The 15,865-nt window shown below is 36.2% G+C and overlaps 3 protein-coding genes and 1 long non-coding RNA gene across 4 annotated transcripts; 2 read left to right on the top strand and 2 right to left on the bottom strand.

Annotated features, from left to right (window-relative positions):
- Window positions 1-346: 346 nt before the first annotated feature.
- Window positions 347-3,480, top strand: LOC106452647 (wax ester synthase/diacylglycerol acyltransferase 7-like). The gene is made up of 7 exons (XM_013894806.3): window positions 347-709; window positions 1,271-1,849; window positions 1,928-1,994; window positions 2,334-2,446; window positions 2,530-2,739; window positions 2,835-2,972; window positions 3,175-3,480. Exons 1-7 carry the CDS (start codon window positions 362-364, stop codon window positions 3,328-3,330), a joined length of 1,611 nt encoding a protein of 536 aa, XP_013750260.2. The 5' UTR covers window positions 347-361; the 3' UTR covers window positions 3,331-3,480.
- A 2,830-nt stretch (window positions 3,481-6,310) lies between these two features.
- LOC106377811 (DDT domain-containing protein PTM) lies at window positions 6,311-13,387 on the bottom strand. Its single transcript, XM_048746847.1, has 9 exons — window positions 11,815-13,387; window positions 11,107-11,721; window positions 9,542-10,595; window positions 8,972-9,257; window positions 8,727-8,851; window positions 7,915-8,378; window positions 7,696-7,724; window positions 6,941-7,570; window positions 6,311-6,826 (listed from the first exon to the last, which is right to left on the bottom strand). The coding sequence occupies exons 1-9, from the start codon at window positions 13,071-13,073 to the stop codon at window positions 6,687-6,689; spliced, it is 4,602 nt and encodes a 1,533-aa protein (XP_048602804.1). The 5' UTR covers window positions 13,074-13,387; the 3' UTR covers window positions 6,311-6,686.
- Window positions 13,388-13,956: 569 nt separating this feature from the next.
- On the top strand, window positions 13,957-15,191 carry LOC106380802 (mitochondrial fission 1 protein B). The gene is made up of 5 exons (XM_013820631.3): window positions 13,957-14,165; window positions 14,299-14,437; window positions 14,556-14,677; window positions 14,756-14,819; window positions 14,895-15,191. Exons 1-5 carry the CDS (start codon window positions 14,058-14,060, stop codon window positions 14,969-14,971), a joined length of 510 nt encoding a protein of 169 aa, XP_013676085.1. The 5' UTR covers window positions 13,957-14,057; the 3' UTR covers window positions 14,972-15,191.
- A 115-nt stretch (window positions 15,192-15,306) lies between these two features.
- On the bottom strand, window positions 15,307-15,863 carry LOC125581432. Its single transcript, XR_007319033.1, has 2 exons — window positions 15,773-15,863; window positions 15,307-15,695 (listed from the first exon to the last, which is right to left on the bottom strand). It is a non-coding gene; the product is annotated as an uncharacterized LOC125581432 (long non-coding RNA).
- Window positions 15,864-15,865: the final 2 nt, after the last annotated feature.

Genomic DNA, 15,865 nt, shown 5'->3' with positions numbered 1-15,865 from the left:
CTAAATTATTTTAAAAACTGGGGCATATAATTGGTAGAATAAAACAAAAGAAGGGGCAGAGCTATACTTAATCTTTATCCGGCTGCTTATTTTTTTTATTTTTATTTTTCCTCCGATTAAAAAATAAATAAATTAAAAACCTACCAATCGCGGACCGTCACGTATCAGTAGGATCCGCAGACAGTTGAAAATACTCCCAAAGATAGCTGATTATTTAGACAGAAGAGACACCCATATTTTCGAAAATGGTGGGATCCATCCACTATTTTATTCTTATTTTTTAAGCACTCGATGGTTAATGCTGCTCTTAAGATATTCGACTATTTTATGCACTAAATCCTAAGTGTAAACATTTAAGTGGATGGCGTGTTCCTATAGTCTTCATACTTATCTTTTTAGAAACAAAATAGTCTTCATACTATATGCCCCTATTCACGTTATAAAGAACTGTAGAAGAGGAGAGATTCACTTTATAAATAACTGTAGAAGAGGAGAGAAGAAACATACATCGAAGATGAAAGTCAGAATTAGTAAGGGGGAGGAGGTGGAGGAGCAGCCGCTCAGCCCGATGGCGCGTGTATTCCAATCTCCAGAGGTAGACTACTGTGCCGTCACCATCATGGGATTCAAAACCAAGTTCTGTCTGGACGTCCTTCTTGATGCCTTGAAGCATAATGTCTCCAAGCATCCTCGTTTTTCCACCAAACTGGTACCAACTTATACCAACATATTACAATGGATCTGAACATGACCAAAATCTAAAAGTTTACTGTTATAGAATTATATTTCAAATATTTATATAATTGGTTCTCAATTTTTTTAATTTTAACTAAGACATCATATACTCCCATCTATTTTATTTAATTTATTTGATGTTTAAGGTTAATACACACATATTAAAAATTATTATTTTAATACAATTTATCTTTGATTGTATAAAATATCATTAAAAAACTCTAACTCAACCAAATAAAAATACAGTATGTAATTGGTAATAAATCTTAAATAATGTTGAATATTTATAGAATAATAAGAACATCATTTATTTTGAGAAAAAGAAAAAAATAAACTTATATTTGATTGTGTTGACAAAAAAAGAAAAAATTAAACATCAAATTAACTGAAACATGGGGGAATATATGTTTATAAAATTCTTCGTACCTTGCTTCTAAATAGTCTTGAAGGATCCTTATACATATATATATAATTTCCCCTAAAATTCTACTTGGGATTGGATTGTGTTTGATCACCGTTTGTCTTAACTTCATAGAGTGAGGATGGTGCCAAATGGATAGAGACTCAGGTCAATGTAGAAGATCATGTAACTGTACCAAACATAGACCCAGAAGAGATAGGTGAAGATGGACAAAGCTTCGTCGATGACTACATCTCACGTCTCACGACGATTCCTCTTGATAGATCAAGACCCTTGTGGGACATGCACATCCTTAACGTAAAAACCTCAGATGCTGAAGCAGTCGGTGTAATAAGATCTCACCATTCATTGGGAGATGGAATGTCTTTGATTTCTCTCATGCTCGCATGTACCCATAAGACATCAGACCCTGACAATACTGCTATTCCTTCCTTGAAACGGCGTCAAACCGTCCCGCACGGACTTATAAAACAAAGCTGGTTTTTAAGGTTTATATTCAACGTTGGTTCTACAACTAGACTGATTTGGAACACCGTTGTAGATATGTTGCTTCTTTTGGCGACTATATTGTTTTTGGAGGATACAAAGACACCTCTAAAAGGTGGTGCGGATGTAAGGAGGAATCCAACGAGATTTTATCGAAGAACTATCTCTTTGGATGACATTAAACTTATAAAGAACTCTATGAACATGGTACGCTACGGTTTATGTTCATAACTAAAAGTTGTTCTATTTTCAGTGGATCTTTATTGTCTCTTTTTCTGTTGCTAGACTATCAATGATGTTCTACTCGGAGTTACACAAGCTGCTCTTTCTCGCTATTTGAACCGACTTTATGGTAAACATTAAATTCAAAAACATATGATGTATTCCTTCCACTTCATAATAAATGGGGTTGTAGAAGATTTTTCTTATTTAAAAATGAAAAATATTTCATCATTTTTATGTTAACTTTAGTTTTATTAAAAGATATTTAACCATTTATATTTTATAGTTTCATTTTATGATTGATTAAATTATTTTAATTTATATATTTAAAATATTTTTTAGAGAAATAAAATTATTAATCTTTGAGTTTTTCACCAAATTACACTACATTATGGAGAAATAGAGTATTACTTAAGTTTTTCTAACGATTCACTAATCATAATTAATATGGTGTTTCTTGATAAACAAGGTAAGAAGAATGAGGAGGAGGGAGTATTGACATCGAATCAGAACCATCTTCCAAGTAAACTACGTTTCCGTGCAGGTTGTACAGTAAATCTGAGGTCGGACATCGGGTTCAAGGTTAGAGACATATTTAGTATATATACACTTCATCAAAATTAAACTTTTATTGTTGTCACTAACGAGCAATATGTATATTAAAGCCTTTGGCAGATATGATGACCAAGGACTCAAAATGCAGATGGGGAAACTACTTCAGCTTTATTATTTTGCCCTTCTCCATCGGTTTACAAACCGATCCTTTGGTCTATCTAAAGATATCCAAATCCACGATGGCTCGAAAGAAGCATTCTTATCTCGCTGCACTAGTGTATTTTATCATCAAACTCATCTTAAAAGTGTTTGGAGCTAAGGTAAACAAAGTGATCAGTAAAATTGATTAGAGACTTGTTTGCAACTCTCGGGACAGTAAATGACAATATTAACGTAATCTTTGTCACTATATTAGGCAGCAGCAGCCATATTTAACCGACCGGTGGTAAATTTAACTACATGCGTTTCAAACGTCATAGGTCCAATGGAGGAAATCAGTTTCCGTGGCCATCCTATCGCTTACATTGCTCCAAGTAATTATGGACAATCACAAGTAAGTAGTTTTTTTTGTCAATTACTCATTTTCTTAAATCAAGTTTTTGATCAAAATGAAAAGACGATTATAAGAACAACTTTGTTCGAAAATGTCTGGTTTGTATATGAAAAAGTTACCTATCCGGTTTTATCTTTCTTTGCTTGTGAACCCGCATTTTTTGACTTTTTTTCTTCCGACACTTTTTTTGTGTGTTTGATAGGCATTGTTGGTACATTACATGAGTTATGCGGGGAAGATGATAATCTCGATGGCTGTTGACCCTACAGTCATACCGGATCCTCACAAGATATGTGATGACATGGAAGAGTCACTCAAAGACATGAAAGCTGCTCTTTCGGAAAGAGGGTTACTCTGAGGCTTGTGAGAGCCATTGGTATCTGTTTTGTATAAACCTGTAGACGTGTTGATGAATATTTGTTTGGTCTAAAAATGTTTTGTTTAATTGGCCCGGTCATAGTTGTTGAACAAAAAAAAAATGCATACAAAATGTCAAGGATTCTAGATATCTCATTTTTCAGTCCTATTTAATATGAGTTAGAAAGCATCTAATATATTAAAACTGAAGTACAATTTGAAAATAACCCTTGCTTCATCTTCTAATTTACAATTCATGCCACTGCCTTAATTATTATTTAACTACATTCCTAAACCATACAAATTCGAGTCCTTACTAAAAAGATAATCGGATCTCTCCTTACCAAACCGAACCTCAGTTTCAATTGAACTGTCACCCTAGATTCCAGGTTCAACGTTAACATATACCCGATAATTCAAAAATAAAAAAGATTGCAAAGCTATAATTGCCTAGAACTTATTTGATCTTCAACCAACCATTCGAAACTATGCACACCTATATATTCGTGATATTTGCTAAATCAACAACCTAATCATTTATATTTATTAAAGGATCTCTAATAATATAGTCCCTTTTAAATGTTAACAAATCACGGGAGTGATTAAATGTACAAAACTACATAATTCTAAAGAATGCAATTTTTAAACTACTAATAAAGAAATTTCGATTTATAGTCTAATAAAATATCAACAGTATTTAAATTATATGAATATATAAGAAATTAACCAATAAAGAATTGATATTTTTATGAGTATAGTTTCATATGAAATAAAATATAAATAGTTAGCTACTATTAATATTTAATGATATGGTAGAACATGTTATTATTGATATTTTTATGAGTATAGTTTTACGGGCTATTGCAACAAACATGTAAATATTTATCAAATATAAAACCAATTGAACAAAATATAAAACACACTATAAATTAGGTTTGAGTGTTCGAGTACCTGTTGGATATTTTAAATTTTGGTTTTAATTTATATTACATACTAGATCTCATTCAGGTAAATTTGTAAGTACGGATCATGTTCAAATATAACACATCAATTTTGGTTTTAATTTGTTTCACATTCTAAAACCCACAAAGTAATCATATATCGTTTGGATTTGGGTTATATCGGTTCGGGTTGAATATATCCAAAGTTAAATCCAAAATTTAAAAATAAAACATAAGAAATAAATACATGTTTATATAGAATTGGATATTTAAGGTACTTATTTAAAATTTAAATACTTAACTTTGGATATCATTTCAAATAAATATAGAACTAAATATTTGAAGTATATATTTATTTTTCAAATGTTTATATTTGTGACTATTTCTGACATTTGGATCGGTTATTCGGATTTTTTTTGGTTATTCAGATTTCTTTTAGTTTTTCGGTTTTTTTGGGTTACCGTTCGGATTCGGCTAATAACACATCGGGTTCAAATATGTTTCGTACATGATCTATTTTGTTATTATTACATTTTAGACTAAGTATGGATCAATTTTTTTGGTTTAGGTTTGATTCAGATTTCGGGTTATGGATTTTATGCCCAATTCTACTTTAAATAAAGAGAAACACAATTTTATCAAAAATTATCCCTCCCTTTGAAAATCTAGTTATTAATTCAAGGATGTGACATGTAACTATAAGTAACCAATTAAAAAGTAATCGTTTTATCATGCTTATTTTCTCGTATAAAGTTTATGTTTTATGCATGAATTCTGTAATAAATTTTATTTTTACATATTCTATGGAATTTGTAAGCGGATTCCTATATTTTATACATTAAAAGTTGGTCATTCCATTTTAGCCAATTGCTTATATTAATTGAAAGAATAAAGTGTATAAATACTACAAAAAATGACACACATATATATATATATGAACCCCAAATTTGATTGAAAATTATTACTATCCAATTGTAGGCAGTTATTGATATGTCCCCCAAATGAATTAACTGCATATGTTCAACAACATGGCAAGTACTTTTAGCAATTAAATGCATTCAATTACTACATCTGTTCTCGAAAGTAAGATTGTTTAGAAATTTCACGCTTATTAAGAATATAATAAATGTTTACAGTTTAATTTATTATTTATTTTTATATACACTTTCTAATTACTCTCCACCAATTAAATCTAATAAATTCAAATATTTGTAATTAATGTCTCTTAAAAATATACAAAATTACTTTAAAAATATAGAAAATCTATCTTTGTAAAACAAGAAGAAAATCTAGAAAATCTTTGAGGACTGTATATCTTGAAATTGTGCTCGCATCACTACCACCTTTGTATTGACTTTTGGGCAACTACACTCCATATCACCATTTTGCAAGATCATGATAAGCAGCATGCATTTGGGATTTAGGTTTATGTTGCATTATTGATACATTTCTTAAGTTATACGGGGAGGATGATAATTTCGTTAGTGGTTGATCCTATGATAGATAATCCTCAGAAGATATGGATGATTCACTCAAAGCACTGAAATCTGCTCTTTCGGAAAGAGGGTTACTCTAAGGCTCGTTAGCCATCGGTATATATCCATATACCCGCAGGCGTGTGGATTATTTGTTTTTGTCTAAAATGTTAATTACTACGCATATTTTAAGCATACCAATAATTATCGACCGTATGCTTAATTGGGGTGTTAAATATTCTTGTGTTGCAATTTTTACAGACCGTATGCTTAACTGGGGTGGTAGAAAAGTACAAGGAGTTGGCAAAGTACCATCTCAGGCAGCTCACGTCAAACCAAGTTGAATCCGGTCAAACCATATTAACCTATGATCCAAAAACTTTCTGGTTCGGTTACCTCTCCGGTATTAAGAACATTGGTTCAAAGAAGTTGAGAGCTTCCACATTTACGTAATGATCTCAGGCACATTACAAAAAAAAGAGACATTGGTCAACATGCTGATCATTGGTACCTAATGGGAGCGAAGTAACTTCCTTTTGATGAAGAGAAGGGTGCAAAATTACTATTAGGACGCTAACACATCACTGTTGATGGATTTAGATAGAAAATGGATTCAACATATTCTTTTAAATACATTAACTTTGTTTACTGACTCCCCCTCCAATCTGAAAAGCAAATTAAAAATCATGTAATAAATCAACTCTTGAATCCCCTTCTTTGTTCATTCTAATTCTAAGTCAACCACTTCACTTTAGAACCTACTCATCCAAGTTACAAGCCAAACTAACTTCATACTACCCACCAAACAGTGTCCTCCTCTGTCTCTGCATTTCCTTGATTCTCTACTCAATACTCTTCTCCCATAATTGTATAGACATCTCCAAGATACATCTAATCCCCTAGCCTAAGAATATTCTATCAGCCATTCACAAATTCACAGCTTAGGATGGGACATCGGATGTAGTAGAGATCTCATGTGGACAGGTGGGAGGTAACTGGTCTCTACAGAGATTACACCGGAACCCAATCACCATACTTGAATTCTTCTCGTTAATCCCACATGCATCTCCATGGTACCATTCTACAAACATTACAGCAAAAGAGAGATAAATATTTAGAAATAAGTGCTGAGAAACAAATGGAAACCAAGTCCTGGAATTTAAATCATGGTGAACCAAAAGATGATTTGGATTACCTTTACACATTTCGCAAGAGATGAAGGTTGATCCAGAGTCAGACAAGCCGCATAAACGACACTTAGGTTGATCATGATCAGGATCCGAGTTCTCCACAGGTTTAAAATATCTCTCTTCCCGGAACTTATCTACCCTTTCATCACCAGGTTTTCTGGATAAGAGGAGTCCATTCAACCAATAGATTAAGGCTCTTTTCGTTCTCTTCTTCCTTATGGAAATCTCCTGTTTTACTTTCTTAGGCCTGCCTCTGCCTCTTTTGGTCTCCAGTTTCCGTTTCTTACTCCCTCCAGGAACTTTACTTTCATCCTGCAGCCGAGTAACATGCTTTGGTCTCCTACCTGAACGCCGCAATGGTTTGCTTGCAACAACCTTTTTATGATTCTTTAACCTAACGGATATTCTCTCTCCCAGAGACGTTTTGGTCTTCTTTAGCCGAGTTGATTTGCGAGCAGGTATGACCTTTTTATGCGTTTGTTTCTGAACTCGAACTTTTTTGCAGAAACTGCCTGGGGGCCGCCCTCTTTTCCGTCCGCCGGGTTGTTCTTTTGCTTGCACTTCACTCCTACATGGAAGACAAATGTACATTCCTTCCTTGTCCGCTCTCCTGGTATGCTTTTTGTGAAATAATCCTGAAATTTTTATCATAGCTAATATCAGTAAAGAGCTCTGACTGGATATATTAGATTTACCTACACAAGCATAACTTCTTCAATAGAAAAACATTTTACAGAGCCAAACAGCAAGAGAGACTCACGTTTGCAGATGTGGCAGCACGCAGCATCACTGTCATTAAAGAAAAACAAATACGATCAGAAGGCAGTTGAGAAAGATCTTTACTCAACAAACAAACAAAAAAATCTAAAAAGATATGTTTGTAGGTCAAAATATAATGCGATTAAGACAAGTGACAAGATTGATGTGCTAATGAAGACAATGACTTCTGAAGGCATAAGGGGTGGTGACAAGTACATACCTCGGAGGCACATCTTTCTTGCATTGTTCACACAAAGAAGACTCCGATCTTTCTGCCCTTTCAAATAGGTATGAGAATCCTTTTCCCTCTGAGGACCTTTTCCGTACTTTTTCTATCTCAGAATGTCTGAAAGAGCTTCCTGACTTCATAGTTTTTCGTACAGCTTTTTTCTCTTCAAATCCTTTCACAAGATGTAAAGGCACATATGATTCATTCACCCAGAACTTTTTTCTTTCACTCGAGGATTCTTCAATCATGCGACCATTCTTCAACACAACATCCGGAACGTTTCTCCTTTTACCGAAGTCAAGGAGATATTTCACAGTATCTTCCTCTATGCACTTCCTACGAACAATCACTTTTTTGAACAGCCTGGCAGATTTTTTAGATTCTTTGTTCGATGCAGGAAGAAGATGGCTGTTTTCAATATCATCCCATTTTATGTAAGAGTGGAATGTCCTCACCTGTAAATCACTAAATTGTTAACTAAAAATTTTCCAACACCAAAAAATTATCCTACATGTAGACAAATTTAAGGAGACTATGGTACATGACAAATGATCAGTGTGTATAACTACAAATGTCAATAAAATAAACATGACGATGACAAACTTAAAAAATAAATCTATTCTACCGCAATTTGATAATTAGAGTAGAAAAAAAAACTTGTAGGATCTAATATCGCCTACATTCATGCGTAGGTAAAATGGAAACAGAACATTTGTATATTTTTGTAACTTCAACATTTATATTTTTTTTGTCAATACCAACGAAACAAGAATAACATTCAGTTAGACCAAAATTTATATTACCTGAAAACCAAGCTGCTCTGAAGTCGTAGATGATTCAACAGCTGCTTCCCAGGCAACACGTCGGCTTCTCTTAGCAGGCTCTGAATTCTCAGGATACAGTATACCTTGAATTTTCCCACTTCCACCTGCATAATATAGAGTGCATGAAGAATGAAACAACAAAATGGAAGTGGAGGAACAAAAGAATAGATTAAGACAGTAGAAGAACAAAGGCGAAAGCAAGAACAAACGAGCAAAATGTAAACCTTGTCTAGCAGCCTTAGAGACCAAAGAGCGAGGTAAAACCTTCCAGTTGAACAATGGCCGCGAAAGTCGGCCGCCTCTCCACCAACACATGGTCAATCCACCTTTTTTCTTTGCAGTTGGGTTAACCCCAGACTCCAACAATGTCCCCCGTCTTTTACCAATAGCAGTCTTTGACGATGATCGCGTTGAAGTGAGAATATGCCTAGATGAGCCCATTTCAATGGCAGAATCGACATGGTTTAGCCACTCAAGTGAAAGAACACGATGATGCAAATTCGCCTCTAACTGCAAAGGTTATTCGCAAAATCTTCATTAGGAAACAAAAAGAGTTGATGCACACCAAGATTAATGACTAAAGCACTACACAAAAATCAAGCGCTCAAGAAATCCACTTAAAGACAGTCAACTTCCCTAGGCAAACTAAAAAAATTGAATAGAAACTGTTACCGCAAACTTTTCAAGTAGGAAGAAAGCAAACCAAAACTAAAGTTCTACATAGCAGCAGTCAATACGATGATACAGAGAGTAACATGAATATTTTAGGAGGAAGTAACTTGAGAAAAACTTACTTCAACTAATAAATGTCTTAAGCTTGATATATTTGATGCGTTCAGAATGTGTTCACGCCAAATCCTGGAATGCTGTGGATTCAACCATGGACCAACCAAAAGACCTTGCAATCGACTTTCCATAGATAATATCTGGCATATGATAGTCATAAGAGGGCTTTTCTTATCGATGGAATGACTGTTAGCAATCTCACTTTCCGAAGGACCTCGTAAAGCCCCGAGACTCATGTTAAACAAGCAATTTGTCTTGCTCCCGGCATCCTCAGATTGGCAAGAAAGACACCATCCACATTTTTCTTTCCACGCATCTAGGTAGAGGCCTTGGATGTTTCGCCATTGAAATTTGGTGGTTTTCATCAATATAGTCTTCACCTGGGCAGAAGCTATCTCTTCATCAGATCTCATATCACTGGTACGGATAGGTGACTTCCGTGTCATCTCTTTAGAAATTGCTGTAGTCATCTCAGCAAATATGTACTGGTTTCTGTAGCCTGACTCGCTCTGCAGTCTAATTCCTTTCCTTTTGTTTATTCTATCCAAATAATGGGAAGACGAATGGATATTCGAATTTGGCTCTTTCGTGACATCCAAAATGCTCGATGGTCCTGGCTCATGAAGACTCTGGACATCAGAACCATTTTGTATAGTTTCAGCAGATCCTTCAGAACTCATATTAAGAGTATCTAGTCCAGTAGCTGAATCTGATATCTTCCGACGAGTCCTATGACAATGATTACGTGAACCTCCATTACTGGATCCTTCTTCAAGCTTTTTCTTAACGCCAGACGTTGGCTGTTTCTCTGGAGCTGATAGAGGAGCCTTAAACCCATCAATAGAAGAAATCATTCCTTTGGCTGGCGTATCCAAGCATACGGATATTTGTGAATTCACACCGCTGATTGTTCTTTTCAGCCCACCAGGGAAATCCCAGTGCTTTTTAATTGCGCCTATTACTCCAATATAGAAACTACCGCATGACTTGAGCTGCTCCAGTACAAGGATCACATCATTCACATGATAGTAGTTCACTGAGCCTGTGCCGTCGGTATCTATCCTGCAAATTCATAGGGGACAACATCAGACAATCTATCAAGAGATGTAGCAGCTCCTACAATCAGAATATGAAAGAAGTTCTTAGAAGTAGATGATAAGAAAGATTGCACATCATGCATAGAGCGTAAGACTGCAATTTAAAACCAAGGGTAAACATGCAATTCAACTTAGTGGGATACATAGTTTACAGTGTTATGTTATATGCATATATTAGTTAATACTGCATAATTTAAGTTTATCCTCCAGCTAGCTAAAGTAAGGGAAGTGTTTTTAAAGCTAAAACCTTCACTTATGAGCTGTGGCACATAATCAATCAACATGCCTCTACAGTGCTTACCAGACATCATCACAAAGTTGTACCACTGAGGTGAGGCAACAAAAATTGCTCTTACTCATTAAAAATGTATTTTTCTACTAAGAAAAAAAATTATAGTGCTGAATCCACAAAATTGATTCCACTGAGATCATGCAGTAGCCCTTCTTAGAGAAGAGAATCAAAGAAAGAAACTTACACCAATAAGTAGCCACAACTGCTGTAGTACTTTCGGCCATGGGGATCAATCTCTAGAAACTCTGCTCCTCGAATTTGCTTTTCAGGCTTCCATCCTAGTACACGCTGGTCAAATGAACATTCAGGGCAGTACCAGTCATCCTCAAGCAAAAGGTGACTGGCAACACCGATACACTTAGAATGATAGGCAGCTGGACAACCATCACAGCACAGTAAGTTCCCATCCATTTTGCAAAAACAACAGTCGTCACTGTTCGGGTCAAACGAGCCATCAACAGCCTCACCATTCAAAGAATCATCATCTGGCAGCTCCATCATATTTCTCTTTCTGCGTCGCACTTTTGTGTTTCTCCTCCTATCAATTTCCATTTCAGACTCAGCTGCAACAGATCTTTTATTAAGCTCTGATCTCACGACTTCAGTGTCTGTCATATCATCACACAAACGGGCAAGTATCTCAGTTTTCAGATTCATTGGCTGTCTGAAATACTCATTTCTGAAAAAGTTAATCCGAGTTAGATCCACTCCAGGGTTGTCCTTAGAACCAGAAAACAGCAGGTATTCGACCAAAAAAAGGGGATAATTAACCACATCCAACATATCCCAGTCAAGACTCCTGCATGTAACACACACGACCAGAAAAGTATGAGAACCAAAACAGGAAAAGCTTCATGTCCATATAACAGAAATCAAACTAAAGTATTCATACCTCAGGCAAGCAATTGCAAACGGGTCACCTTCAGCAACGAGGTTCTCCAAATGTTTTCTCAATATTTGCAAAACAGAAACATGGATGCTATCAAATAACAGACTAGGAGACATGCACCTCAGCGCCTCCACAAATTCCTCCAGCTCAAAGGGACTCAAAAACAGCAAAGTGCTGAAGGACCGCAGGCAAGAATAAACAAAAAAGACACTGAGAATTGGAAGACCATCTAAATTCAAAACACGCGAGGATGGAGGTAACTCAGCCTTTGGCGGAGGCACAGAAAGATCCTCAGCTGCTTTTCCTTCAACGACCCAAGTTTTCTCCTCTGTCAGACTACTAACCGACGGCGAAGGGGATACTTCATCAGCTAAGCAAGCTGTAATAGCGCTACTGGTAGAAAACCGAGCTAACGCTCTACGAGCGCTTCTTCTCAACCGAGGCTGGCTCGTGAATTTTGAGTTCACCGAGGCTTTTCTCCTCTTCCTCCTGCCACATGTATATTCTTCCCTATCAGAGAGAGACTCAACAACAGTCTTAGCATCATGATCAAGATCCTGCTCAGCCCCATTAGATTCAGGAGTATTCAGATCCTGCGGTGAAACAACGTCCTGCTTCCCTATCTCCTCGAAAAGCTGAACGCTGGATACTTCAGCAACATGGACTTCTTTATACTCTTCAGTCTCTTGTTGACCCTGCATGTTGGTTTCTTGAACTATGTCATTGTTATCCATGTTAGCCTCCAAGTTCAAATCAAATCCTCCTCCTTCCTTGTGTGGACTCAAATCACACCTCGCATCCATGTTCAGGTCAATAAACCCTCTCCTCTTGACTCTAGAACCCTCCTCGTAATCGATGCTCACATTAACCAACCCCAAACCTTCATTCAAATTCAAATCCAAATCCAAGCCAGTAGTCAAATCAAACGCCCTATTCAAATCCAAACCTAGGGTGGTGGTGGCTTCCACAGGACCACAATTCAAATCAACATTCCCTCCAAAGCAAGATTCCTCCCCAACTCCATCATCGTTTATTACCTCAGAGGTGATGATCTCCCCTCGAGATCGCGTCCTCGTCCTCCTCCTACCAACTCGAGGCTGCTTCGCTTGAGATCCCCCTTCTCCCATCGCGAGATCAGCCGGTTCCGAAACCTCCGTAAGTCCGTTCTCGAAATTTCGAGACGAATCGTGAGATCGGACGGTCCCGGAGCACAATCCAACACCTTCGATCTCCTTCCTAACGGCTTTCCCCACCCACTCCATTTGATGTGAGCTTGCTTTCGCTTAACGAAACGAACAAATCTATTCACCCATTGGCCGAAAGAGATTTTATTTTATTTTTCTAGAAACGCTAAGGGGGCGGAGAGATTTTCTCTCTTCTTCTACGAGGAGGAAGGAAGGAAGGAAGGTAGAAAGAGAATTGTCTAACGCTTAACGTATTCTCTCTAGTGAAGGAAGGAAGAGACAAAGAGAGGTTGGTCAATGTTAGGAAGAGGAAGCCATCATCTCTCTCTCTCTCTCCCCCCACACTCTCTTTTCTTTTTTTTTAACTTCTTTTTCCTCTCTTTTTCTGGTCAAGGTGGGATATGTTTTCCTCTACACCTTTTACAAAAACAGATATAGTAGAGTATAATTTCTTTCGGAATATTAGACAATTGTTTATAGGAAAAAAATATTTAGATTTTTATTTTACACATGATTATCTTAGATAAAAATATTAAAATAGTTTGATAAAAAAAATATTAAAACAATTATGAAAAACTAAACAATGATTGTATACATCAAAATGTATGAGTTTCTACTCTCATAGAAAAATATTTATTAATATCTATGCTATTGTTTTTAAAAATACCATTAGTTAATCAATTGTAAATTTTATAAATTGATTCGAAATGGTATTATATGAATTGTTATATACAAATAAAACTACTGGGTGCAGTGTTATCTATATACTATTTTAATATATTTTTATAATATAATAAACTAAAGTTAAAGAAAAAATAAAAGGTAATAGTAGATATTTTTTGTTTGAAAATAAGGTAATAGTAGATTTAAACCTTAAATATAAAAAAAAAAGATTTAAACCTTAAATAAAGTCAAAGTTTGATGATACAAGCTGGCAAAGTTAAAGAAAAAAATAACCCTTAATTAGTGTTAAGGCATAACTTTTAAAAATAAAAAAAAACTCAAATTTAAGGCATAACTTTTATTTCTGGTCGGGAGAAACTCTTGCAGCTGCGACAAGAAATGGACGCGACGATAGGAAAAGTTTTCGATTCCGTCTCCGGCTTCTTCTCCGGCGCTGCCTCTGGCTCCGCCGATGAGTTCCCCTTGTGCGACACCGACATCATCTCGGTAACTTTATTATGATTCTCGCCTTTGTTGTTCGCTGGTCAAATCCACCGCATAGAAACCTCTACATCACGACATGTTTTACAGATTTTTTGTATGTGTAACTTGTAAGGCGTTTTGTTCCATTCATTCTCAGGGATGTGAGAAAGAGCTTGCAGAGGCTCAGAAAGGCCAAGACGAAGGGCTTAAAAAGGAATGCATCATGCGTCTTTCATGGGCTCTTGTTCATTCAAAGACGCCTGCTGATATACAGCGTGGGATCTCAATGCTTGAAGGTATAAAATCTTTAAAAAAAAAAAAAAAATTAAGTTCTTAAGAAATGTTGTCTATATAGCCTTCGAAATTTTAGATATGGTCCTGATCACAGCAATATGTTTTTGCTTTGCTTTGCAGCTTCGGTGGTTAGTGATACGAGTCCAATGAATCTAAGGGAGAAGCTATATCTCGTTGCTCTTGGTTACTATCGAAGCGGCGACTTTTCAAGAAGCCGGGAATGTATAGAACGGTGTTTGGAGGTTTGAGCATCTCTTATCCATATGGATAGTCAAGAATGTTTTTATTGTTGTTGATGTATTCATGGATGCTTTTTTTAGGTCGAACCAGAGTGGGGACAGGCTCAGACGCTAAAGACGGCTATAGAGGACCGTATTGTGAAAGGTAAACAACCACATGATGGTAACTCTTGTGCTCATCCATTAAAATCACCATTTACATTTTTTTTTTTGTAAGCAGATGGTGTTATTGGCGTTGGAATTGCTGTTACTGCTGTTGGGGTTGTTGCTGGTATTGCCGCAGCCTTACTACGCTGAGGCTGAGAAGGAAAGAAACCGTACATATGCGCATGATTCCATGTTCTTTGATGGCTTGGAAGAATTGTCTAAACAAATGACTTGTAATTCTAGTTTTACTATGAATACATAAACAACACTACTGATCATACATACAGAAACTTTAGTATTACTTCAGCAGAAATTAGAAGAAATGCTACTCTTATCAGGTTTTAATTTCAGTATGAACTCTAGATTCCTACATGTCCTAGCAAGGCTAGAAGAAAAGCCACTTGAACCAGTCACTGCTTTGCTCTATGCCCTCAACTTCATGTCCTCTTTTCAATCTGAATCCTTTATTTATGTGTGATTGCATCAAACACTTGAACCAGTCACTGCTTTGCCACGTTGATCCTTATAATCAATCTGTCTTACAAATACTCTTCTCTTCACAAAGAATATACAAACCTTCTCACAACAAAATCCACACAAATCCCCCAAAACTACAACGTAAGAAGCACGTCAACACTTTAAAAACATCTAATTTTCTCTCTATATATATGTTATAAACCTGTTGTTATATCCCGAGATTCCTGCACTCACCTGACTCGGGCGTGGAAGAAAAATAAGAGAAGTGGTTAAAGAGTTTCAGCGAGGCATTTCCTCACTGGATTTGTCAACGATTCGTACATTGTATTGTTCATAAACTCTCCCTCTGTTATCTGCCCACCACTGTTCCGCTTGTTTCTCACTAAACTTTTTTCGGCTGTTATCCAAAACAAAACGGTCAAGCAAAATAACTGACTGTTTCTTTTTAGGCGCAAATAAGATTGTGATTGTTACCTGAAACGGACACGTTTGAGGTCTCTAGCACCTCCGGCTAAGCGTGTTAGAGTGATGTAGACACCAGGCTCGTCTTGTGCAACCAATTCCTCA

The sequence above is a fragment of the Brassica napus genome, chromosome C2 (assembly GCF_020379485.1).
Source record: "Brassica napus cultivar Da-Ae chromosome C2, Da-Ae, whole genome shotgun sequence".
In the NCBI taxonomy this organism is placed as follows: domain Eukaryota; kingdom Viridiplantae; phylum Streptophyta; class Magnoliopsida; order Brassicales; family Brassicaceae; genus Brassica; species Brassica napus.
This window is presented reverse-complemented; position numbering and strand designations above follow the sequence as displayed.

Coding starts and splice junctions, on each gene's coding strand:
- LOC106452647 (XM_013894806.3), top strand. CDS start 362: ATGGCGTGTTCCTATAGTCTTCATACTTATCTTTTTAGAAACAAAATA. Junction 1,850..1,927: donor TAAAGAACTCTATGAACATG/GTACGCTACGGT, acceptor TTCTGTTGCTAG/ACTATCAATGATGTTCTACT. Junction 2,973..3,174: donor GTAATTATGGACAATCACAA/GTAAGTAGTTTT, acceptor TGTGTTTGATAG/GCATTGTTGGTACATTACAT.
- LOC106377811 (XM_048746847.1), bottom strand. CDS start 13,073: ATGGAGTGGGTGGGGAAAGCCGTTAGGAAGGAGATCGAAGGTGTTGGA. Junction 10,596..11,106: donor AGTTGTGGCTACTTATTGGT/GTAAGTTTCTTT, acceptor ATGAATTTGCAG/GATAGATACCGACGGCACAG. Junction 9,258..9,541: donor TAAGACATTTATTAGTTGAA/GTAAGTTTTTCT, acceptor TAACCTTTGCAG/TTAGAGGCGAATTTGCATCA.
- LOC106380802 (XM_013820631.3), top strand. CDS start 14,058: ATGGACGCGACGATAGGAAAAGTTTTCGATTCCGTCTCCGGCTTCTTC. Junction 14,166..14,298: donor GCGACACCGACATCATCTCG/GTAACTTTATTA, acceptor ATTCATTCTCAG/GGATGTGAGAAAGAGCTTGC. Junction 14,438..14,555: donor TGGGATCTCAATGCTTGAAG/GTATAAAATCTT, acceptor TTTGCTTTGCAG/CTTCGGTGGTTAGTGATACG.